Genomic DNA, 25709 nt, shown 5'->3' with positions numbered 1-25709 from the left:
TGCAAGCTCAACCTTGGAGGTCCAGGACGGCTACTGTAGTGTCTTCGGGAAAAGGCAAAAGGAGAAAAGAAATTGTATGTTTTTGGCATTAAAAACTCTATCTAATATTGAACTATCAACTATTACTGTTGCTGGTTCTCACTTCATATGTATTTGCAAGCGCATAGGCTGTTGAGTGAGCCAGATAACTTCACGAATAGTACTTAAGAAAGTTGAAGACAGTCAGTTACCTGCTGCTAAATGTGAAAAAATCTGTTTTGGAGCTTAAATAGTTATGATGCCAATCATATTTTTGCTACTGTAGTTAGTTTTGGGTGACTTGGTGTCATGAAGTTGAATCTCCTTGTCATTTTTTGTTAGTACATGTAATAGTTTACTAGCAAGACCAGTGGTCACTTAGTTTTTGATGATATGACATGAATCACTTAGTTTTGGATGATATAACATGGATAGACATACCTTGCTGGTTGTCTTCTAAATAGCTTTTATGTCACTCTGACTATGCTATTCGAATGCAACTGCAATCATTCTATATTTGGTGAATATGTTAGCTATTTTGTTGAATTGGTGCCAACTAAAAGTGTCCATAAATAGGCAAAATTCCATCGAAGTTTTGGGAGACCTTTTACAAGTTTTGTTTGGTGAATGTGTTAGCTATTTTGCTGAATTAGTGCCAAGTGAAAATGTCCATAAACAGGCAAAATTTTGTCAATTTTTTGGCAGAACAAATACAAGTTTATAGCGACCAAAACAATGAACAAACAATATCAAACCAAAAAACTCGTGAACTTGGTTGCTCATCTTTCATATTCAACATTCAAGTTTACAATGAGACACCTTTCTCCTCAAAACTTTTACAAATCCAAAACATATTAGTAGCCGATATCCAAAAAATCCAGAAAATGTCCAAATCTAGTGCAGCATCTTCAGGTCCAACACACCTTGCTTCTATCTTCCATTGCAAACAAGCACACCAGCAATTAACATGCAGCAACACAAACAAACACATGCCAATATCAATAATAGTTTCTCTTTTGTTCTCAATTTCCTGATCTCAATCTTCAATGTTACATTTTCTCTCTCGACACTTCTAAGGTCCCTCAACAATGAAGCCATTACATTCTTCATCTTCTGAGATATAGGTGGATCATAGCACAAAAAATATACAAGCTCAACGTTTCTGCATTCACAATTTATTCATAGTTTACTTCTTGGAAATTCGTTAAATTTTCATAATTGAAATATTTACGAGAAAATATTACCCCATATTTTTTGTAGCCATGAAATCTTCTTGAAGGATTTGACTCTGTCCATGAGGTTACTATTTGACACTCTTCATGACAGTGGTAACACGCAATTAAATCTCCATTGCAGTATTCGTCTTTTCCTTGGTGAATCTCTTCTCTTGTTTCAGATTGATTTGAACCCGGATTACTTGAAACACTAGCTGAGCTTGATGTTGCTTTGGCCCAATTTCTCCCTAGATGCATTTGCAATGATTCTATACACAATTTTGGGAATTTGAGGAGACATTCCTGTTTTCCAATGAACCCTAGCTCTCCAATTGAGAAAATCTGCAAATTAAGCTCCTCAATTTGAATTTGTTGTTTTAACGCACGATTTACTTGGCTTTATTACACCCGCATAAGTGATGTTTCAAAAATACCTCTATAAATATGGTCAATTTGACATCCGCTTGATTTTTGCTTGTGGCCTTGCGGTGGAGCGCCTCAATTGGGACTTGCATCTTAAGTTTAGGTATGTAATCGGTCAACACTAAAATATGGAGACTAAATCGACACAAGTAAGATAATTTGGGAACCAAATTGTTATTTTCCCGATCCCTTACTCCCCTTCCTGACGAGAGAGGATAAGAAAGTTTCATAAACGTGAAACTTCCTCTCTTTTTTCCACTCTGCCTCTCGAAACCACAAATCAATAGCAAATTGAAATACAATACAAAAAATGGCACAATCACTAGCCGTACCTGTACTACCTTCATTTTCCCTCATCTGCAACACTACCTCTTCAAAACGCACCTCCAGCTCCTTTTCTTTGCCCGCCTCATCAGTTCCCCCAAAGGTAGATTTCTTCGATTATCTTTTTTTTTTTTGTTCTTTTTCCTCTTTTGTCATAATTTAGTTGACTTTTGTTTTAAATTTTGTTTGGGGTGCTAGATTGGTGGGTTGAGTATAAGGTGTGCTCGCGTGGGAGGAGTGGAGATACCAAACAGCAAAAGGGTGGAGTTTTCTTTGCAGTATATTCATGGGATTGGGCGTACAACAGCTAAGCAGATACTGGTTGACCTTGGAATGGACAACAAATTCACAAAGGACTTGTCTGAAGAAGAACTCACCTCTCTCCGTGAAGAAGTCTCCAAGTACATGATTGAAGGAGATCTTGTATGTTTTTCTTTTCCTTTTCAATTAATGCCTGAAGGAACATTTTTTTTCTTGTTATCTGTTGAGGGTAGTATTTTTCTCTTTTCTGTTTTCTTTTCTTTTTGGAGGGGTTTTAGGGGTCCAGTTAAAAGGATTCTAGCTAGTTTGCTGGCTTAATTGTGGCTTCATAGGCTGTTGTTTGAATTGGAACTGTATTGCATTAAACCTTTAAAGAAATTCCATAGAATGCAATTCCTTAGTAAATGGATTTGGAAATTTTTACACTGGAGCTTTAAATTTGTTTTATGAGGTAAAGGCGTGATTTATTTATTCTTGCTATGGTTATCTAGAATGCAACTTGTTGCATGATGGGCTCGTTTGCTTGTTTATTTTTATGGGCTGACACATCTTTTTTGAAATTTTTTTTAGTGTAAGTGGAAGATCTCGAATCTGAAATCTTTCACTTATGCCATCGAACCACCACTCAACCCATCCCTCCCTGAATGACAGATCTTATCAATTCATTAGGTTTTTAAATGGGCTTATGTTGTAGTTATTATTGACATGTTCAGTTTGATGTATAAAGCTGGTACTTGAGAATTAATTTAAATGTCAAATTAATGTCCCCCAAATCAGGTGCAGGGTATGGATAGTATGTCAATGCTATTGCAATCACTAGGTAATGTACTTGGAAAGGTTGAATGGGCAAAATGAAGCGAAGAAAGCTACTTTTCCTGGTGCTAATAGGTTGTGATATACATGTTATAAATGAAATTTCAGGGTTGTCAGGCAATCTCTCTGTTCTGTATTTAAGGGAATAAAGGACAAGGGAAAAGGAAATAAAACACTCCCATCTTGAGTGGTCAACATTAATACAAGGAGACTCACTGGTTTACAAGCCAAATGTAAAATAGTGGACAAGCGAAAAATGTAAAATAGTTTATCTGCATAACATGTCTCATCCTCGTTTATGTTACCCTTCGTTTTTTCTTTTTCGTTAGCATGACCATATCATTAATCATGTTATTAAATAGGACCAATAAGAGCTGAATTTGAATGCAAGTACATTTTGTTTCGAAATTGTGCATAGCATGACTAGAGCTTTTTACATTTTTCTGTGCCAATGCTGCCTGATTATCTGGGTAAAATTTGTAGAGGAGGTCTACTGCACTTGCAATTAGGAGGCTAAAGGAGATCCAATGTTACCGAGGTGTGAGGCATATTCAGGGATTGCCCTGTAGAGGGCAACGTACAAAGAACAACTGCCGGACCCTGAAGGGCAAGAAGGTTACTGTTGCTGGAAAGAAGAAGGCACCTCGCTAAATTGGTTCGTTTTCTGAAGTACAGCAAATGGAAAACTGTTAATTTCCATATTTGTTGTAACATCCTGAATTAAGCCAACTGCTTGGTTAATTATTTTGTATATCAAATAGTCTTTATTATTACACTTCTGCTTCTTCTTCTTTGTGGAAATAAGAAAATGATGGCAAAACATACATATTTTGTAGCGAGGATTTGATTTGGCCATTCCAAGTTGTCTAGCGACCAATGCTGTTCCAACAATCCTTCAGGCTGTGCCAGATTCTTTATGCCTTTAATTGGTGTCATTGTAGAGGTATTCACTCCGATAGATTAGCATCCTAGTCCATTTAGCTACTTGAAAGTTAGTAGAAGGGATTTTTTTGAGGGGGCAAGAACGCTGTTGTTTAATTGCATTTAGTACTTTTAAGCCACTTGCGTTGCAACTCTGAATTTGCTTTGGCTCAGCCAACAGCACCAAATGCTCATAATACAAACTTCAGTTAGAGACTATCAAGTGGCCTACTTTCTGTGTCCGCCACAAATTGGGCATTTCCATATCCAAAAATGAGTTTGTATTATTGGATTTTTTTCTTTCTTATACTGTACTCGAATTGTGCAGAACTTTCACATATTATTCTCTGATAAATATTCCATTTCAATAGCATCAGTTTTTTTTTTAATTTCAATATCATCAGTCTTAGAACTTGCTTAAACTGTACCTGTTTTGCTGTTGTGTGTACTCATACTAGATCAAAAGTAGTAGTTACAAGTCTGATTATACACGGCCAATACAAGTTGTCTAGTGACATGTTTAGCATAGTTACAACAGTAGTTATGATAAAAGGTGGAAATTGTTTCTTTTGCAATTGACTGTAACTATCTGTAACTAATGAAAATTTGAAATACTTTAAAGTCCAAATGAAATGACATGCTACCCAACTATCACTTCGTTTCGTTTCCTCCTTTTGGAACCACAAACGCCAGACTGATGATCAAAAAACGATCGCGAGAATTCTGACATAGACCTCGCTCTCAAGTCTCAACCAATCAAAAGCATCTTCCATTGTTCTTTTACTTCGAGCAGTCAAAATATCTTATTGAAGTGTTGCTGCTCAAACCTCAAAAGATCTTCAACACATCCTATAAATAATTAGAGTAAATACAGAATCATCCTCTGCAGAATGAACTACTATGCGCCTAACTAACTCTTAGCATTCAAAACCATAAAAGCAAAGAAGAAATAGCGAAGGAACAGATTATCATTTAGGGGCAGTTTTTAAAGATTACCCTAGGAAGAGCTTCACAACGATACTACTCTCCACAAACTTAGAGTAGTAGCATATATCGAAATAAGTAAGTCAATGGGTCCGATCTTATTTAGATTCAATTCAAACCCAATATACTTAAGGCTTGACATTTACTTTCTCAAATCCAAACCTAAACCCTATAAGAGATTTATAGGTCTAGATAGGATTTGATTTTCTATTATCCATACGCAAATTCAAATTCAAATCAGATCCTGCCAAAACTCATGTATGTTTGTATGTGTGTGCGCGCGCTTGCATACATATATAATAATCTAATATTATATGGCCATTGGATTTAATACAATAACACTTCATGGCTGTTTATTTTATTAATTTAAAAACAAAAATTGGCTGGTTTTTATGTTATTTTTTAACACTATATATTTTTAAGACATTTTTACTTTAGTTCTTCACTGTATGTTCAAAAAAATACCTACGGAAATCCATCAAATATCCAAATCCATGAGAGTTTGGGTTTGGATTAACTTTTTTAAAGGATTTCGATCTAGATGTGGGCCTACCTAAATTTAATGGATTTAAATTTGGATCAAAAGAATCCAATCCAAACCCTACTCATTGACATACTTATATCGAAAGCTACAATCTGTAATCTCTCGTATAGTTTTACCTTGCAGATGCTACTTAAAAGAAAAGCTGACAGAAATATTCAAATAGCTTAATCAACTTACGTAGATCAGTCTTACAGTAGATTTTGTCACTTGCACATTTTTTCTGAGAATAGGGTTAAAATGTATGCCGTGTATATGATAAAACCCCACGAAATCTAACAATTTATTATGTGGTCAAAATTCAGAAAATGACTACACAGAAAATAAATCCAATATACTTTTTCCTAACAAGGGGAGGAATGGGATATTAGCAGAAGAGAAGGGGAAGGAGGATTTGAGCTAGGTCCTCTAATTCCAGGAATTTCAACCTTAACCACTAGATCAAGACCTTCTCAACAAAAGTCCAATGTATATTGTTGGATGAATGCTTCGACATACCATTTATCTGCTAGCACTTGTAATAGCTTTAAAAAGTGGATCAGAATTCTTGTAGCAAACGTCTCAAGTCACTTCTAAATTATGACCACCTTTTCTCATATAAGAGCATCCTTTCAATCAACAAATAAAGTCCACTCCTAAGATGATATCTAAAGACAGCAATCATGAAATGTATATTTCCCTCCACATAACTTGAGAAAACACCTAAAATTTCTTCTGCTGAGAGAGAGAGAGAGAGAGAGGAGGGGGAGGAGGAAATACGAGAAGTTGTCTGATGGAATTTTACCTTGAACTACGTCAATACATTCTTATGATACACTCAATTCCTAACTTTACAGTCAAGGAGAGAAAAACTAAACCCATCCACTAACCAAGGCTATCTCCTAAACAGAAAAACCACAGAAAATTTATACGAGAAAGAACAAAAGCAAAACCAATAGACTAAATGCAACATGTATGTCACCCAAAAAACCAATTAAATCCGACATCTCCTTGTACAATTCACAAAAATTATGTCAGTTTTTCTTTCACACCTTTTATATCCTTGAGAAACAACTATACTGTCTGCAATATGCTGCTACATGACAAGGTCTTTTGAAACTTTAGGAAATAACACCATCCATGCAGCAAGAATAAGATACAATGGTTTAAGTCTCCAAAAGCTACATGCTGGTAGACGGTTCATTTGAATGAGTATCATTCTTTGATTCGAGAAAAAAGAAAGAGCAAATGTCAGATACCCTTAAATCTGAATCTTGAGGAAAAAGAGTCGTCAAAAACACTGTTGCCTGAATTAGCTAAAAGAAAAAATTCAAGCAGACCATATAGCAAATCAAATATTATGTCAGGTGTCTGCAATATGCTGCTACTTGGTAAGGTCTTCTAGAACTTTTGGAAACAATAACATCCATGCAGCAAGAATAAGTTACAATAGTTTAAGTCTCCAAAAGCTACACGCTGGTAGCCAGTTCATTTCAACAAGTATCGTTCTTTGGTTTGAGAAAAAAGAAACAGCAAAATGTCAGAAACCCCTAATTCTTAATCTCAAGGAGGAAAACGAGTCGTCAAAAACGCTCTTAGCTCAAATTAACTAAAAGAAAAAACTTAAGCAGACCATATATCAAAACCAATATTATTTTAGGCAGTGCATCCACTGGTTGAAAAGATCAAACAGTTACTATGAGACAGAAGCAAATATTTACGAGTGACCGAAAAAACAACCATAAACAAGTGGATCACAATATTAAATGATCAAGCTTACGAGTGCTTCATGCAATTTGACTACAGGTCCCTCTTCTTTTCTCACAATTATCATGAAGGCCTGCAGAGGTTTCATCTAATCTTCTGTGTTGGGTCTGCTTCAAGTGCTTTGAGAGTGTGTTGAAAATGAAGGTCAATGCAAATTTATAGCCAAGTGACGTCAAGACCCTCAACCTTGTTTTAATATTTTTGTTTGAACTTGCTAGCGCTGTCTAATTTTCACACTTAAACTTGCAGTAAATTCTGACATTTAAAACTTTAGATACTATCCTTTACACATGTTCTGTACTACAATTATACACTTTCACAAGCAGCTAAACTCTATTTCGAAGCCATACACATGTGATCAATGTTGCACTAGCTATAAGTATTGCAAGATACAATTACCAAATAATTTACTACAGCAAATTAAAAATTACCAAATCTTCTGCCAGTAGACTGACTTTTGTGAATCCGAAAAATACTCCCTGCTGGCAAACTGTGAATCATATCATAATGCAGACTTAGCTTCGGACTGAAGAAGTGATGAAGATGCTCTCTCTGTATTCCTTGCTGAAACAGAAGACAAAATTCCAGGAGTTTGAACTGACGAAGATGACGAGGGAGCTGGAGCTGAAGCTGCAATTGTGGAAAAGGCACTGATACTACTAGCGTTTATGCTAGTCCCACTGACAGATCCCTCTGTGACACCCTTAGGAATGGGTGGTTTACCAATATCAGTAATGCCTTCTAGCATCTGAACAACCTTACCCATTACAGGCCTCTGAGATGGTTGCTCTTGGATGCACCAAAAGCTAACTTGAATTGCCCTCATCACTTGCTCTATATCTATCTCATTCTTAGAAAGCTGTTTATCAAAAATTGCTTCAGTATTGCCCTTATCAAATTCCTCATAAGCCCACAAAGAAAACTTTTTATTGTTAGTCTCAGCTGAGACTTCAAAGTTCCTTTTTCCACTTACTATCTCCAATAATACCATCCCAAAGCTATATACATCAGATTTTGAAGTTATTGGAAGATTAGCAAGCCACTCAGGAGCCAAATATCCTCTTGTTCCCCTTACACTTGTCAAGGTTCGATACCTGTGGTCCTTGGGATTAATAAGTTTCGCAAGGCCAAAATCAGATACTTTGGCATTGTAATTTTCATCCAAGAGAATGTTTTCAGGCTTTATATCACAGTGCACAATACAATCTCGACACTCTTCATGAAGATATGTAATCCCCCTTGCAGTCCCTAGTGCAATGTTATAACGAGATTCCCAACTCAATATCTTTCCTGAATGCTCTTCACTGGTGAAGAGAAAGTTATCCAGCGAACCATTTTTCATAAACTCATACACCAGTAGTCGGTGACGCCCTTCAGAACAAAATCCTATCAATCTAACCAAATTCAAATGGTGGGTGCTGCTTATTGTGGCAACCTCCATTCTGAACTGTTTTTCACCCTGCTCAATTCCCTCCAGCTGTTTCACTGCAGCAACAGTTCTATTAGCAAGAACCCCTTTATAGACAGCCCCAAATCCTCCTGCACCAAGCTTTTCTTTAAACCCTTTTGTTGTCCGTTGGAGCTCCTTATATGAGAACTGGACAGGTGCACCAGAGGCATACTCAAGAAGTGCATACTGAGCTGACATTCCCCCAAATTTCGGGCTATCCCTAAAGCACCACCACCACGTACTACCTTCAACTAAGATCAAACCCAAAATGGTAACCAAGACCACGACCACAACTATCCACGCTTTCAATCTCCAGCCATCCCTTTTCACATTGTCAGCTGATAAAACAGGAGGATTAGGCTCAGGCTGACCGCATATCTTGAAAAAGGAAGTGCTAGGAAGTGCAGGCGACTGGTAGCCGCTGATGAAATTTGAAGTTTTCTGATAACAAAACCCTGTCCCATCAGCCAATGAAGTTGATCCAAGACAAGGATTTGTCACAAGACAATTTGATTTACAAGCTTGAAAACCAGTAGAGAAAACCTGAGTATTCTCTGTAACTGATTCAGGGGGATAGGTCAATAACACAGTATGGTCCAACTGCATCATCATCCCATTTCCTTGACAATTCTGTAGGTCCACCTTAATCTTACACCCTTTCCTACTATCCCTCTGATCAACTGGTTCGAAATTCTGTGACGGACAACTGCAAACCGGTCCCGTCTCATTATAACCACATATCCCCAAATTCCCACAATATCCAAACACTCGACATTGATCACTTACAGCAGACCATGTAACAGTTTTATTCCCACTACCCTTCCCAAAGCTATAAATTCTCAAATTACCGTCATTATCCAACTTCACAAGCCTTAATACAATTGTTGTGTCGGCATAATCACTACTATAAGCGAAGGATAAAGGGCCGGAAAGGTGCAGATCAGAAAGGGTTATTATCCCAATTGGTGAAATGGTTAAACTTGGTGAAGTCCACTTGACCGTAGCAGATGAATTCAACCCAGAATTGTAATAGAAAATGGACTCATTCCACAGAAGAGCTAAGTTGCCAGCACTATTGCTCAAGCGAAACGAATAAATCCCATTTCGCAAAACATGATTTCTGGTGAAATTCTGAGACGGAACAATAGTGTCGGTCGGATTATCAAAAGTTGACCAAATATCCGACCTGGTGGAGTTTCTAAGAGCAAAATTACCTGAATCGTCAAGAGAAGCGGATGCAGCCCCACGCCCAGAGGTGGACGACTGCCAGACAAGGGAGTTGGATGAACCGTTGCGAAGCTCCAGATTGCCGTTCGACAGGAGGCGGAGGGTGGCGGTGGAATCAGCAGCGCCGAGGTCAGAACCACCAGCAATCCAGATAGGAATATTGGGGCTGTTATCGTAAATTATGGCTGCAAAATGAGCTGAACCAGCACCAGAGGGATCAGTAATGAAGGTAAAAGTGAAGGTCTGGCTTGGAGAAGTCCATTTGGAGTTGGGATCGGAAGCTGAGAGGGTTGACCCAAGTTGAACATCAGCAGCTACAGTAGAAAAACTCTTGGCTGTGATGAATAGTAAGAAGAAAGGCAAAGGGTTCAGCATTTTTTACCTTCGCCTCCTCTTATATTGGTCTAGTTTCTCGTGGCAAAGTAAGAAGAATGGTGATGACAAGGAGAAGAATTGTGGTGCTTCATCAATGGCTGAATCAAAGCTGGTGGCTTAGATTTAAATATGTGATGATCGTGGTGACTGGTCAGTGGATAGAGGCAGTGGGAAATTGACTTTGAATGCCAAGGAGATCGTGGGTTAGACTGGAATATGGACCGGGTTTTAGAGGAGAGAAATTGTACGAGGTCTCTGAAGGAACGGTATTAATTTGATGCGAGACGGAACGTGGAGACGGGGAGATTTGAAAAGCTGATATAAATTGTTGGGAAAATTTGAAAGGAAAACAAAGAGAATTGTTGGGAAAATTTGAAAGGGAAACATGAACATGAATTTTTTTTTTTTTTTGTCTAAGGTAAATGCATTAGTGTATTCTCTAGATTTTTTGATGAAACAAAAAATAGGGTTAATTACACTTTACCCCCCGAACTTGGATCCTTGTACCACTTTGCCCCCAAACCCCAAATATATACATTTTGAATTAATATTCTATACACCGGTAGTGTATACACTTTCACCATTGAATGCATGATACGTAATTCGAATTTGAATTTAAAACCCAAATTTTACATACGTGTCATGCATCCAACCGTGATAGTGTATGCACTGTTAGTGTATATAAGATTTACACTTGGATCCTTGTAACACTTTGCCCCCAAACCCCAAATATATACATTTTGGATTAATATTCTATACACCGGTAGTGTATACACTTTCACCATTGAATGCATGATACGTAATTCGAATTTAAATTTGAAACCCAAATTTTACATACGTGTCATGCATCCAACCGTGATAGTGTATGCACTGTTAGTGTATATAAGATTTACTCATACATTTTATCCCTTGTGGTCAACTTTATGATGGAGTTAAGATGAAGTTATATTTTTCATAACCAAAATATCTTTGACTAATTCTTAAACACACATAATAATTGTAACATAATAATTACCTATTTGTTTAATAGTTACTAAATGCATTTAAAGACAATTACACTATGCATTTCGATCTTTTAACGCTAAAACGAATTAGATAATTCACAAAAACGATTTCTAAAAAACTCAATGTATTTATCTCAATGCAATAGCAATACTTATTTTAAATAAAATAAAATTAAATAGTGCATTTGGAATGAAAATTATGTGCTTATATTTTTTTATTGTAGCACATTTTAATGTGTTTTATAAGATAAAAACATGATTAAAAATAAAAATTTATTGAAAATGGATTTAGAGATTTTTTAGTTGTTTAAAAATGTAGAATGCAAACAAAATACAAAGTAAGGTATGAATGTGGTATAAAATTACCAAATAGCATTTTATTGACTCATGAAAATCTTGTGAAAGCTGCAAAGTAAATGAAAATTATCAAAATTGATCCATTTACAATTTAAAGGAAGAAAGATAAGCGATGGAAAACTTGTACAAATGTTTTAGGAATTTTTAAATTTTTTTCTCCACAATACAAATTTTCAATTCTTTGGTATTATACCATCTTTTATTTTTGAAATTTTAAAATCATATGACTTTGTGTTTTCCCAATAAAATGTTTCATATTCCGATTAAAAGTATGGCATTATTCTAGAACTATTATGTAAGGGCATTAATATCATTTTGTTAAAATTTTAGATGGAGAAATCATCATTAAGATTTGACTTAGTCAATGAAGGGGACAAAGTGTATATATTTAAAATTCATGAGGGCAAATTGTTATGAAGGGACAAGTTCAATGGGGCAAACTATAGTTAACCCCAAAAAATATTATATTTCCCCTACTATAGGAGACGAAAAAAATAATATGCTTCCCATTAATGTAAGAGATTTGAGCCCCCAACATGGTACACAAAAATTCTCTCCCTAGCCATTGGATCAAAGTTCAATAATTATGAAGATGACAAACTTTGTGATTCTAAAGAGTTACATACACTCTCGAGCATACGTTCTCGAATATTTAAAATTCCAAACCAACTATGTAGAAAAAGTTGGAAGCAATGTTTTATTTGTCTATAACTTTGGAGGTGCAACTTTTAGGTAATTCAGTTTTCAGGTATGCAAAAAAGTTTGTTTAGTAGGTAGTGCTTTTAACGAGCCGAATCAAACCAAATATTTAGTGTTCAAACTTTGTTCGAAAAATATACGAACAGGGTTGGAATTCGTCTCGAATATTAACAAATTATAAATGTTGTTCGAATTTGTATAAATATTAGGGTTTGAGTTTCGCTCATTAAACTCTATGAGTCAAATTCAAGCTCGAACTGGCGCTCGATTTTGATTTTGAAGATGATTTAATTATATTTTTAATAAATGTAAATTATTTAAATAAGTTTAATTGTATTTATTGATTTTTAAAAAATAAATAATGCTAATATATGTATAATTACTTTTTTAGGAAAATATAATATATATTTAATAATATTAAATGTATTTATATTTATTTTCATTTTTATAATTATATATGTGTGCATTCGACTCAATTATTAAACGAGTCTAATATTATGTTCAAACTCAATTCATTTATTAAGCAATTGAGCTTTTTGCGAACTCGAATTAGCCAAACACGAATACATTTGCAAACAGCTCACTTCATTAAAAGCTCTATCTGTAGGTAAGATTATGAATTACCCTTAGTGAACATATCAGCACTCATACATGCACAAGCAAGTGTGTGTGTGTGTATATCAGACATATCAACATACATTCTCGATTATACGTCATACATGCACAAGTAAGTATAATCAAGAATGTATGTTGATATGTTTGTGCATGTACGACGTATAATCAAGAATGTATGTCGATATGTCTGTACATGTACGGCATATAATCAAGAATGTATGTTGATATGTCTGTGCATGTACGACGTATAATCGAGAATGTATGTTGATATGTCTGATATATATATACACACACACACATATTTCAATTTAAATTTACAATTCTCATAGTAGAGGAGAAATTATATGAGGTCTCTGAATGAAAGTCTTAATTTAATGCGAACCAGAACGAGAAGACATGGATGCATATTTGATTTAGAAGGTCAATGAAAAGGGATAATTTAAGAAACCTCTGTGACGACCCCACCTCCCCCTAGGGCATACCCCAGGGGTTAGTAGACCATCTGTCTGACTCTTGCAAGGACTCACTACAAAACCAATCAACAACACTAAAATCCTTCAATATAACATTTACATGCCACAAATCATCCAAATATTCAAACAAAAGTATAAGCCAAAAAAGAAGAGCTTAAACAATTAATTCTATAACATGGTGTTGGCCAAATACAAGATCAGGATGTCCTTATTACAATTTATTACTATCCTCATCTTTCTCATCCCCGTACCCTATTAAGGAAAACAAATAAAATGGGTGAGTTAAAAGTCTAGTGAGGTTCCTCTAAACTTGAATACCATAAAAGTCACTTACCTTTCCTCTGGGTACCCTAGGACATCAAAGATAGTGATCATATCTAATATCCTGAGATAATTACATATGTAGTTTAAATCAGACTGCACCAAATGCAAGTAAACACATAACAAGTCCACACATTCATAGGAGAAATTAAACAGATCTGCAGTGCGAGCACCTTAAACATTCACAACAATCATCAAATTTCAAATATAGCCACTATCTATAGAAACCCTAACCAAACATTTATTGGACTAGTCCATGATAGCACTCATCGATCTAATCTTCTCAATCGGTTCAATTTCCAGGTCCAATACTAGAATCCTCCACGCCTTGACCTTTGTCATCAAAATATACCTTAAATTCAATCATGATTTCTACTATCATCATAATGCTATAAAATATTTGATACTCGAGTACAAGAATTTGAAAATAGAATAATTCACAACTCAAGCCGGCCAGTTCCAAGAGTAAATCAACCACATTTGAGATTCCTACCTAACGTACATTTTTATTTCCTCCATCAATAGTAATTCATTCCACACTTAACAGGCCATTCCCTATAGCCTGAAAATCCTCTCCCGGTTTGACCTCATCAAGAGCTCTGATACCACTCCACCTCCCCCTAGGGCATACCCCAGGGGTTAGCGGACCGCCTGTCTAATTCTCGCTAGGACTCATTACAAACCCCAATCAACAACACTAAAATCCTTTAATATAACATTTACATGCCACAAATCATCCAAACATTCAAAAAAAAAAAGTGTAAGTCAGAAGAGAAGAGTTTAAGCAACTACTTCTGTGACGCCCCGAAAAGAATGAGAGTGAGAACCCGAAAATTTTCGAATTTTCTAGGGTTATTTTATTTAATCGCCCGCCTTTTCTACATTTTCTTGATTAGAAAAATTCCCCAGATAAAGTTTATGAGCAAAAATAGTTTGAAAATGATTTTTCTAGTATCGGTTAGTTTTTGAGAAATTAAAAGCGTATTTTGGACGTGGGACCCGCAAGTGCGGTAAATGCATTATATTTTTGACAACTTGTTGGAATTTTGTATTAAGTGATATTATTTTACAATGTGTTAAGATATTTGTATTGGAGAGACAAAAAGATAAGTTTTAAATCAAAAGGTGACAAGTGTCACCATCCTATTCACTATTGGACTTTGACCATCTTACCTTAACTTTACTAAAACCAAAATTTGACCAAAAATCAAGCCATTTCTTCCTTCTCATGGCTGAAACTTGGAGAGCAAGAGAGAGAGAAAAGCCTTCATCTTTCACTCCAATTTCTTACTTCAATCTTGAGTTTTAACCGATGGAATTGCAAATCACTCCATAAAAGTTGGTTACTAAGAAGATTCCAAGGTCTTGGTGGAGTTATTTTGGAGAAAGAACCACTAAGCTACAATTTTTTGTGAGGTATCAAGGTATGGTGTGTAAAGATTCATTGTTTGTTTCCAATAATGGTGAATTAGTGACTTGTGATGGCTAAAGAGATGGTTTGATGGATTATATTTTTAGTTGTGGTTGAATTGATGAACTTTTATAATTTTTGGGGATTTTTCTGTTTTCATATGAATATGATTATGGGGTCATGTATGATGATTGGAAATGATGTTTAATGACTCTAGGAGGTGGAAAAAGTGATTAATTGCAACCAATTTCTGTTTTGGACCAAAAATTGAAAAGTGAGGGTTTTGTGATGAACATTCTGTCCGAATTTTTAGATCCTATATAGAGGCCGTATTGGCCTTTGCTTAAAACATGAAAGTTGTAGGGAATGACATTTTAAAAGTGCCTACAAAATTTCAGGTCAATCGGAGTTGTGTAGAGTGAGATAAGTCGAAATTACTATTGCTGTTCTGGTTTACCCGAAATTGGGATTTGCGACTGTAATTGGTTGTTTTGGCTGGAATTTCTTCCGAATTGGTTGTTGAGACCTTCTGATGACATTTATCCCTGTTTCTTACCTTTCAGCTGGTTTTGGAATTTCTGGATTTGGACTTGGAGAGCCTAAGTTATGATGTTTCCGCTAGAATGCGTTCTGTGAATCTGTTTTTGTGATTCTGGTGTAGTATCTTGCATTTTTGACCTGGTTACACTCGAAAATGGGTTGAGTGACCTTCTGTAATATTGTAGCCCTATCTCTTAGCTTCGAAACGGTGGATCTTGTACCTTCATCCGAGCATCGTAGTGCTTTTGGCACCATTACCGCAAAATGACGTCAAAACTGTTTTTCTGGTTTTGAGCTAAACTTTCATTTCCGGACTTTTCCCTAGCTTGACTTGTACTAGTACTACTTGGAGCTTGCTGAATGGCTATTGGATGAACTTGTTGTTGTGTGTGTAGCTTTGGGACTGGCTGAGGATATAATGAAGCCATGATGGCTGGAAAAGTAAGCAAATTCAGGGGAAGTGCTGTCCGAACTTTGAAAGGACTTGATTGCATTGAGTTTGTGATCTAAGACTTGGGTTTGAGCAAGGCAATGTTATATGATGGATGATTTCTGAGCCGTTGAGGTGAGTGACCCTAAACTATTTCCAAAGTACTTGTGAAATGTTTCTTGCATTATTTATTCGATTGCATATCATGCGTGCTTGCATGTGAATTCATGACATGATTTGGCTTCAATGAGTTCTGGGAAAGTCTTGTGCTGGACACCAACGTCTCCACCTTGTTTATGGTTCATGTTCATGTTTATCTGGAGCTCAAAAAGGGGCTCCCTCTCTGTTAATGTTAAATGATCTATTTGAGCGTTGGGTGTTCAAGTGCTATGATTTCCCTGGCTCACGAGAGCACTAAACGGACATTTGATCTCTGAATCATGACATCATCGAAATCATCGAAATGCAACATTGTGAAATATATTTGCTTAATGATTTTGCTGGTTACTTGCTGAGCTTCTAGCTCACCCCAAAAATATTTTATTCCCCTCCACAGGGCTCAAGGCGAAGGAAGGGCTTGTTGTGCTTATTCACGTGAATGGATGGCCTTTATGTTGTACAATTTGGATTTGGAATCATTTTATGTATAGTTGGGAATTGTTTCCGCTGCAATTGTGACATGTAATTATTGGAGACTTGGATGTATATTTGTGGACCATGTGATGTATATTTGAGGTTTATTCTTGTAATTCGTTTGAGGACTTTAGTGAACGACTGAATCCCGGCGAGAGCTGGGCAGGCGGCCCGCCGAACCCTCTGGTTCGCCTTAGGGGGAGGTGGGGTCGTCGCAACTTCTATAATACAGTGCCGACCAAATATAAGTTTAAGATGTCCTTATTACAAACTATTGCTATCCTCGTCTCTCTCATCCTCACACCCTATTATAAAAAACAAATAAAAGTGGTGAGCTAAAATCCCAGTGAGATTCCAAGAAAACAACAAGCATTCTAGCAATCAATATAAAATCCACCTTATGGCATGTTCACATAGCTCATGAAGCAAGTAATATCCTGATAGATCATTTAACAATGTACAGTAAATACCACATTCACGTAAAAGGATACAGTCTGCTCTTGCAAGCTAGTTCCGCAACAGCTTGTCCAAGATCCGTTGACACTCCGTCAATCATGGGAATATGGTAACAAGTCCAGTAGAGCACTACTTAACGCCAATCTCCATACACTGATCATCCCCCTATCGGGCCAGAATGCCAAATATAACAAGAAGGGTAATACGCGAGTATACTAAATCCAGTGGATTAAATAAGAAACATGACCCAAGATTCATCAATCTCCTCGACCAATCCCTTGCTGCTTCGATTCGACCAACTAGTCAATGGAGTTTGGGCTTTGGAGCCCTAGGAATAGTATAGCCGACGTGATAAAGGCACACAATCGACTTTCAAGCTAGTCACATAGTGGAATCATAGTGTTACAACATATGAGCACCCAACGCTCAAGTATTGCATGTCACGTGTTCAGATCACTTGTGAACAGGATAGGAATCCTTTCTTTACCCAAGAGTGTCCAGCCTACCCTGTGACGGCCCTACCTCCCCCTAAGGCATACCAAAGGGTTCGGCGGACCGCCTGCCCAACTCTCGCCAGGACTCACTCACTCATAGCTCAAGAAAATAACGTACGTCCATAGAAAATGAATAACACATCCACTTCAACTTAATGTATACATTGATGCTCAAATCCAGATACAAAGCTTCTATACATCAAAATACTTCAAAATATTTACAATTCGAGTACAATCAACCCTAGTCGGGTACTAGCGTGAGTACAAATTCAAAATTCAAAATAACTAGACTACGCTAGTCTGTACGAGTCTCACGCCTCGCTCGTACCCCCTGTAAGGAAAACAAATGACGTGAAATGAGTTAAAAGCCCAGTGAGGTTCCAAATAGTAAATCGACCATTGTTTACAAGTACAAGTGTCAATATAGCAAAGTAACGAGCATGAAAAGTTTATAAAAGTGGACAATAACACTTCAAGTAGCAAATCTCAAAATGAGCGAGTGTAAAGTTTTTTCTTTTAAAACGAAACAATAACACGATAAGTACTAATCATTCCAAGGTATAAGAATACGGATGGCTCTCAGGAGCCAACTTCCCATTGCATCACCAGAGCTTGATCAAGTAATAGTTGACACTCCGTCAACTTTCAAGTAAGTAACCAAACCAGTAGAGCACTACTTAAACTACTCTCCGTCCACCATCCAAGCCCCCTACTGGGCCCAAAATCCTCAATAAACACTGGTGGTAATACTTGAGTATATCAATTAGTCGAGAAGATATCACTCCACTCGACAAAACAAAAGACCCAGGGTTCGTTACCCAATCGACCAAGCCCGTGCCGGCTTGACTCGAGTAACTCGCCACAGGGTTTCTGGAATTCCAGGAAGTACGCACCATATACACAAATATATCAAATCCATTGTAACAATAAACAAGTATGTTGGCCTTGATCCCTAATTTTTTATGATTACAAAACAAATGGATGTTACTAATATCTTCTCAAAGGTTTTTTCAGAAATAAAACAAATCAGGTTCAAAGATTAAGCACATTTGGAAGGGACAAAGTATGTTGAAACTGTCGGACGCACAAAAGGACCATATCGGACGGTCGACAACCATTGAGTAACTTCGGACGCATGAAGAACTCACACTCGGACGTCCGAAAATAATAAGCCAAGTCTTCTATGATCACTGACCTCGATCGGACGCTGAATATGTCTCCACCGGACGTCTGATAGAAACAAGATGATTTCTCAAATCTCTTTGTTTGCTGTCGGACGCACAAAAGGCTTGCACCGGACGTCCGATAGAATTGAAGAAAATTTCTCAAACTCACTGCCTACTGTCGGACGCAAAAAACAGGAGTACCGGACGTCCGATACTCCAATGGCTAGTTGACTCTTCAGCTACTTTCTATCCATTGGAAGCGTTAATGAGGCACTTTCTTGGTTCTATATAAATAGTGGTTGGTCAAATACATCAAACAACTTTTGCACACTGAAGATACAAAAGATCTAGAGTGATTTTAGTGAGAAAATACTCTTCAAAGAAGATTTGTAGTCTTAGTGGTGTGAGGTTCATTGTAAGCTTTTCATTTGTGAGTGAATACTTCATGAGTGTAGCTCTGTGAGGGTTATCCGAGTGATAGTAAAACTTTCTTGCTTGACCAAGTGCGGCTTGGGGCGAGAAGGAAGTGATCCTTCCTTTGTACACAAGAGTGATTGTAATTCATCAACTTGAAGAAACTTGTTTGAATTAATTTACAAGCTCAAGAGGAGCTGGATAGTTAATTGGTTTGCAATTCTTTTCCTTTTATTTATTTATTGTTATATTGTGATCTTTTAATTGCTTATTGATTGGCTTTTCGATAGGTTGTTTTCGATCCTTACAATTGGTATCAGAGTTTGGTCTCCTAGAGATTAAGTTCAATCGGCTTGGGAGTAAAAATGACAACCAATAATGTCATGTTTTTTGAAGGACATTCTGTCATTAGACCATCTATGTTTAATTGGTCAAATTATGTGAGTTGGAAAGAAAGAATGATTATCTTTTTGCAATCTATTGATATTGAATTATGGTTTATTATTAGTGAAGATCCATATGATGCCTCTGTTATAGATGAAAATACTCATAGACCTAGACCAAAAACAAGAAATGAACTGATTGCTGCGGATAGAATTCATCTCACCTTAAATGCAAAGGCTATGAATGTGTTATATTGTGCTTCAAACTCAAATGAATCTATTAGAGTCAAGGGATGTAAGTCAGCTAAAGAAATTTGGGACAAACTGCGAGAAATTCATGAAGGAAGTGAGAATGTTAGAGAACAAAAGAAATCTATTCTAGTTACCATGTATGAATCGTTCAAGATGGAACCTCATGAAAATATTGATGAGATGTATTGTAGATTCAACGATCTTATTAAGGATTTAGAGGTGCTGGAAAAGGAATACTCTCTAGGTGAGAAAAATAAAAATATTCTAAATGCTTTATCCAAGAATTGGGAGAGTAAAGTTACTGCCATTGAAGAAGCTAAAGATCTAAATTCCTTACCTATTGAATCTCTTATTAATTCTCTAACCTCTTATGAGCTGAAGCTTAAATCCAAAATGCAAGAGGAAGAGGATGTGAAAGTAAGAAGGAACATTGATCTAAAGACATCTCATGATGAAGATGATTCAGCCTCCTTAGATGAAGATGACATGGAAGGTGATGACAGTGATATTGCACTCATCACGAAAAGTTTCAAGAGAATTCTCAATAAATGGAGATTCAGAAAAGGAGGACCTAGCAATTCAGTCCAAAATCAGTTCAACAACTCGAGAAACAAAATGAAGCAAGAGTTCAATAAGAAGCAAACGGACAAATGCTTTGAATGCGGCTAACCTAGACACAACGCAAGTGAGTGTCCAATGAAGAAGAGAAAAGGTGAAAGAAAACCCAGATTCAATAACTTCCAGTTCACATGGAATGAATGCAACTCCGATGGTGAAATTGAAGAGGAAGAAGAATCTGCTCAATTAGCTTTCATGGCTATTGGAGATGATGAGATAACATCTTCTAACTCTCAATTTGAAAGTGATGATGAAACTGATGATGATCTTGAATCTTTCATTATAAAATTGCATGATAGTTTGAAGGAATCTTATGCTAGAAACAAGGAATTAAAACATAAAATTAGTTTTTTTCTTCAAGACAATGCAAATCTTTTTCAACAAAACAAAAAGTTGAAAGCTGAAAATGATTAATTCAAAAAGAGTGAGACTGCTTTACACTTGGAGCTTGATAGAAAAATAAAGCTTTGTGAATTGTTCAAAAAGGAACAAGGTGATTTGAAAAGAAGAATGGATGGTCTAAATGAGTTGTTTAAACATAAGAAACAAGTCTGTTTTCAAAAGAATAGGTTGAATTTTAATTCCAACGAATTTGCTATTTATAAGAGAAGACAAGTAAAATTTATTAAACTTGTTTATATAAATAATTCTTTGGTTATGTGTAATTTTTGTTGTCAAAAAGGTCACATGAAAAGTGATTGTTATGTGAGAAAAAACATGAGAAGAGGCATGAAATGCATGTGGATAGTTAGACATGATGCTAACTCTAACAAGTAGGAGATATTGGTAAGATTGGTGAGATTCTTGTTTATAATGCTTTTCTGTAATTCTCTTTTGAAGTTTCTGATGCTTTGACCTGAGTTTTTCTTGATGTTTTTGAATATTACTAAATTTGTATGATGCCAAAAAGGGGAAGAAAAGAACAATTCTGATCTAATGATGATTTGCTTTGTTAAATTCTCTGTGATATGTTGACATATTGGTAATTGCTGAACTCTGGTATCATTTCTCTGTTTTCTTTTTTGTTTGAATATTAGATTTTCTGTTATTGTTGCTAGATTACGGTATGATATTTTTACTCTCATTTTATGATGACAAAAAGGGGGAGAAATGTGGATGCTATGTGTAAGGGGGAGTTATTTTGAGATTATAAGTTTGGATGCAATGAGTGAGGGGGAGCTTATGCTTATATGCTCAATCTTTTTCTTTCTTCCATCCATTGTTTTGTCATCATCAAAAAGGGGGAGAATGTTGACCTTGATCCCTAATTTTTGATGATTACAAAGCAAATGGATGTTACTAATATCTTCTCAAAGATTTTTTCAGAAATGAAACAAATCAGATTCAAAGATTAAGCACATTTGGAAGGGACAAAGTATGCTGAAACTGTCGAACGCACAAAAGGACCATATCGGACGGCCGACACCCATTGAGTACCTTCGGACGCATGAAGAACTCACACTCGGACGTCCGAAGATAATAAGCCAAGTCTTCTATGATCACTGACCTCGATCGGACGCTGAATATGTCTCCACCGGACGTCCGATAGAAACAAGATGATTTCTCAAATCTCTTTGTTTGCTGTCGGACGCACAAAAGGCTTGCACCGGACGTCCGATAGAATTGAAGAAAATTTCTCAAACTCACTGCCTACTGTCGGACGCAAAAAACAGGAGTACCGGACGTCCGATACTCCAATGGCTAGTTGACTCTTCAGCTACTTTCTATCCATTGGAAGCGTTAATGAGGCACTTTCTTGGTTCTATATAAATAGTGGTTGGTCAAATACATCAAACAACTTTTGCACACTGAAGATACAAAAGATCTAGAGTGATTTTAGTGAGAAAATACTCTTCAAAGAAGATTTGTAGTCTTAGTGGTGTGAGGTTCATTGTAAGCTTTTCATTTGTGAGTGAATACTTCATGAGTGTAGCTCTGTGAGGGTTATCCGAGTGATAGTAAAACTTTCTTGCTTGACCAAGTGCGGCTTGGGGCGAGAAGGAAGTGATCCTTCCTTTGTACACAAGAGTGATTGTAATTCATCAACTTGAAGAAACTTGTTTGAATTAATTTACAAGCTCAAGAGGAGCTGGATAGTTAATTGGTTTGCAATTCTTTTCCTTTTATTTATTTATTGTTATATTGTGATCTTTTAATTGCTTATTGATTGGCTTTTCGATAGGTTGTTTTCGATCCTTACAATTGGTATCAGAGTTTGGTCTCCTAGAGATTAAGTTCAATCGGCTTGGGAGTAAAAATGACAACCAATAATGTCATGTTTTTTGAAGGACATTCTGTCATTAGACCATCTATGTTTAATTGGTCAAATTATGTGAGTTGGAAAGAAAGAATGATTATCTTTTTGCAATCTATTGATATTGAATTATGGTTTATTATTAGTGAAGATCCATATGATGCCTCTGTTATAGATGAAAATACTCATAGACCTAGACCAAAAACAAGAAATGAACTGATTGCTGCGGATAGAATTCATCTCACCTTAAATGCAAAGGCTATGAATGTGTTATATTGTGCTTCAAACTCAAATGAATCTATTAGAGTCAAGGGATGTAAGTCAGCTAAAGAAATTTGGGACAAACTGCGAGAAATTCATGAAGGAAGTGAGAATGTTAGAGAACAAAAGAAATCTATTCTAGTTACCATGTATGAATCGTTCAAGATGGAACCTCATGAAAATATTGATGAGATGTATTGTAGATTCAACGATCTTATTAAGGATTTAGAGGTGCTGGAAAAGGAATACTCTCTAGGTGAGAAAAATAAAAATATTCTAAATGCTTTATCCAAGAATTGGGAGAGTAAAGTTACTGCCATTGAAGAAGCTAAAGATCTAAATTCCTTACCTATTGAATCTCTTATTAATTCTCTAACCTCTTATGAGCTGAAGCTTAAATCCAAAATGCAAGAGGAAGAGGATGTGAAAGTAAGAAGGAACATTGATCTAAAGACATCTCATGATGAAGATGATTCAGCCTCCTTAGATGAAGATGACATGGAAGGTGATGACAGTGATATTGCACTCATCACGAAAAGTTTCAAGAGAATTCTCAATAAATGGAGATTCAGAAAAGGAGGACCTAGCAATTCAGTCCAAAATCAGTTCAACAACTCGAGAAACAAAATGAAGCAAGAGTTCAATAAGAAGCAAACGGACAAATGCTTTGAATGCGGCTAACCTAGACACAACGCAAGTGAGTGTCCAATGAAGAAGAGAAAAGGTGAAAGAAAACCCAGATTCAATAACTTCCAGTTCACATGGAATGAATGCAACTCCGATGGTGAAATTGAAGAGGAAGAAGAATCTGCTCAATTAGCTTTCATGGCTATTGGAGATGATGAGATAACATCTTCTAACTCTCAATTTGAAAGTGATGATGAAACTGATGATGATCTTGAATCTTTCATTATAAAATTGCATGATAGTTTGAAGGAATCTTATGCTAGAAACAAGGAATTAAAACATAAAATTAGTTTTTTTCTTCAAGACAATGCAAATCTTTTTCAACAAAACAAAAAGTTGAAAGCTGAAAATGATTAATTCAAAAAGAGTGAGACTGCTTTACACTTGGAGCTTGATAGAAAAATAAAGCTTTGTGAATTGTTCAAAAAGGAACAAGGTGATTTGAAAAGAAGAATGGATGGTCTAAATGAGTTGTTTAAACATAAGAAACAAGTCTGTTTTCAAAAGAATAGGTTGAATTTTAATTCCAACGAATTTGCTATTTATAAGAGAAGACAAGTAAAATTTATTAAACTTGTTTATATAAATAATTCTTTGGTTATGTGTAATTTTTGTTGTCAAAAAGGTCACATGAAAAGTGATTGTTATGTGAGAAAAAACATGAGAAGAGGCATGAAATGCATGTGGATAGTTAGACATGATGCTAACTCTAACAAGTAGGAGATATTGGTAAGATTGGTGAGATTCTTGTTTATAATGCTTTTCTGTAATTCTCTTTTGAAGTTTCTGATGCTTTGACCTGAGTTTTTCTTGATGTTTTTGAATATTACTAAATTTGTATGATGCCAAAAAGGGGAAGAAAAGAACAATTCTGATCTAATGATGATTTGCTTTGTTAAATTCTCTGTGATATGTTGACATATTGGTAATTGCTGAACTCTGGTATCATTTCTCTGTTTTCTTTTTTGTTTGAATATTAGATTTTCTGTTATTGTTGCTAGATTACGGTATGATATTTTTACTCTCATTTTATGATGACAAAAAGGGGGAGAAATGTGGATGCTATGTGTAAGGGGGAGTTATTTTGAGATTATAAGTTTGGATGCAATGAGTGAGGGGGAGCTTATGCTTATATGCTCAATCTTTTTCTTTCTTCCATCCATTGTTTTGTCATCATCAAAAAGGGGGAGAATGTTGACCTTGATCCCTAATTTTTGATGATTACAAAGCAAATGGATGTTACTAATATCTTCTCAAAGATTTTTTCAGAAATGAAACAAATCAGATTCAAAGATTAAGCACATTTGGAAGGGACAAAGTATGCTGAAACTGTCGAACGCACAAAAGGACCATATCGGACGGCCGACACCCATTGAGTACCTTCGGACGCATGAAGAACTCACACTCGGACGTCCGAAGATAATAAGCCAAGTCTTCTATGATCACTGACCTCGATCGGACGCTGAATATGTCTCCACCGGACGTCCGATAGAAACAAGATGATTTCTCAAATCTCTTTGTTTGCTGTCAGACGCACAAAAAGCTTGCACCGGACATCCGATAGAATTGAAGAAAATTTCTCAAACTCACTGCCTACTGTCGGACGCAAAAAATAGGAGTACCGGACGTCCGATACTCCAACGGCTAGTTGACTCTTCAGCTACTTTCTATCCGTTGGAAGCGTTAATGAGGCACTTTCTTGGTTCTATATAAATAGTGGTTGGTCAGATACATTAAACAACTTTTGCACACTGAAAATACAAAAGATCTAGAGTGATTTTAGTGAGAAAATACTCTTCAAAGAAGATTTGTAGTCTTAGTGGTGTGAGGTTCATTGTAAGCTTTTCATTTGTGAGTGAATACTTCATGAGTGTAGCTCTGTGAGGGTTATCCGAGTGATAGTAAAACTTTCTTGCTTGACCAAGTGCGACTTGGGGCGAGGAG

The 25709-nt window shown here is 36.2% G+C and overlaps 2 protein-coding genes and 1 long non-coding RNA gene across 5 annotated transcripts; 1 reads left to right on the top strand and 2 right to left on the bottom strand.

The window, feature by feature from the left end:
* Positions 1–767: 767 nt before the first annotated feature.
* On the bottom strand, positions 768–1800 carry LOC140014996 (uncharacterized). The gene is made up of 2 exons (XR_011821739.1): positions 1667–1800; positions 768–1574 (listed from the first exon to the last, which is right to left on the bottom strand). It is a non-coding gene; the product is annotated as an uncharacterized lncRNA (long non-coding RNA).
* Positions 1801–1821: 21 nt separating this feature from the next.
* On the top strand, positions 1822–4193 carry LOC140004003 (small ribosomal subunit protein uS13c-like). Of its 3 annotated transcripts, none has more exons than XM_072066753.1 (4): positions 1835–2082; positions 2178–2402; positions 3537–3708; positions 3894–4193. In XM_072066753.1, exons 1-3 carry the CDS (start codon positions 1966–1968, stop codon positions 3702–3704), a joined length of 510 nt encoding a protein of 169 aa, XP_071922854.1. In that variant the 5' UTR covers positions 1835–1965; the 3' UTR covers positions 3705–3708; positions 3894–4193. The 3 variants fall into 3 exon arrangements, with proteins under 3 accessions (XP_071922853.1, XP_071922854.1, XP_071922856.1); XM_072066755.1 differs by having other exon boundaries at positions 3890–4193; XM_072066752.1 differs by lacking the exon at positions 3894–4193 and having other exon boundaries at positions 1822–2082; positions 3537–3888.
* Positions 4194–4429: 236 nt separating this feature from the next.
* On the bottom strand, positions 4430–10627 carry LOC140014995 (G-type lectin S-receptor-like serine/threonine-protein kinase At1g34300). Its single transcript, XM_072066751.1, has 2 exons — positions 7677–10627; positions 4430–4823 (listed from the first exon to the last, which is right to left on the bottom strand). Exon 1 carries the CDS (start codon positions 10295–10297, stop codon positions 7748–7750), a length of 2550 nt encoding a protein of 849 aa, XP_071922852.1. The 5' UTR covers positions 10298–10627; the 3' UTR covers positions 4430–4823; positions 7677–7747.
* Positions 10628–25709: the final 15082 nt, after the last annotated feature.

This window comes from Coffea arabica, chromosome 10e (assembly GCF_036785885.1).
Source record: "Coffea arabica cultivar ET-39 chromosome 10e, Coffea Arabica ET-39 HiFi, whole genome shotgun sequence".
In the NCBI taxonomy this organism is placed as follows: domain Eukaryota; kingdom Viridiplantae; phylum Streptophyta; class Magnoliopsida; order Gentianales; family Rubiaceae; genus Coffea; species Coffea arabica.
Note: the sequence above shows the minus strand (reverse complement) of the source record. Positions and strands in the feature narration are given on the sequence as shown.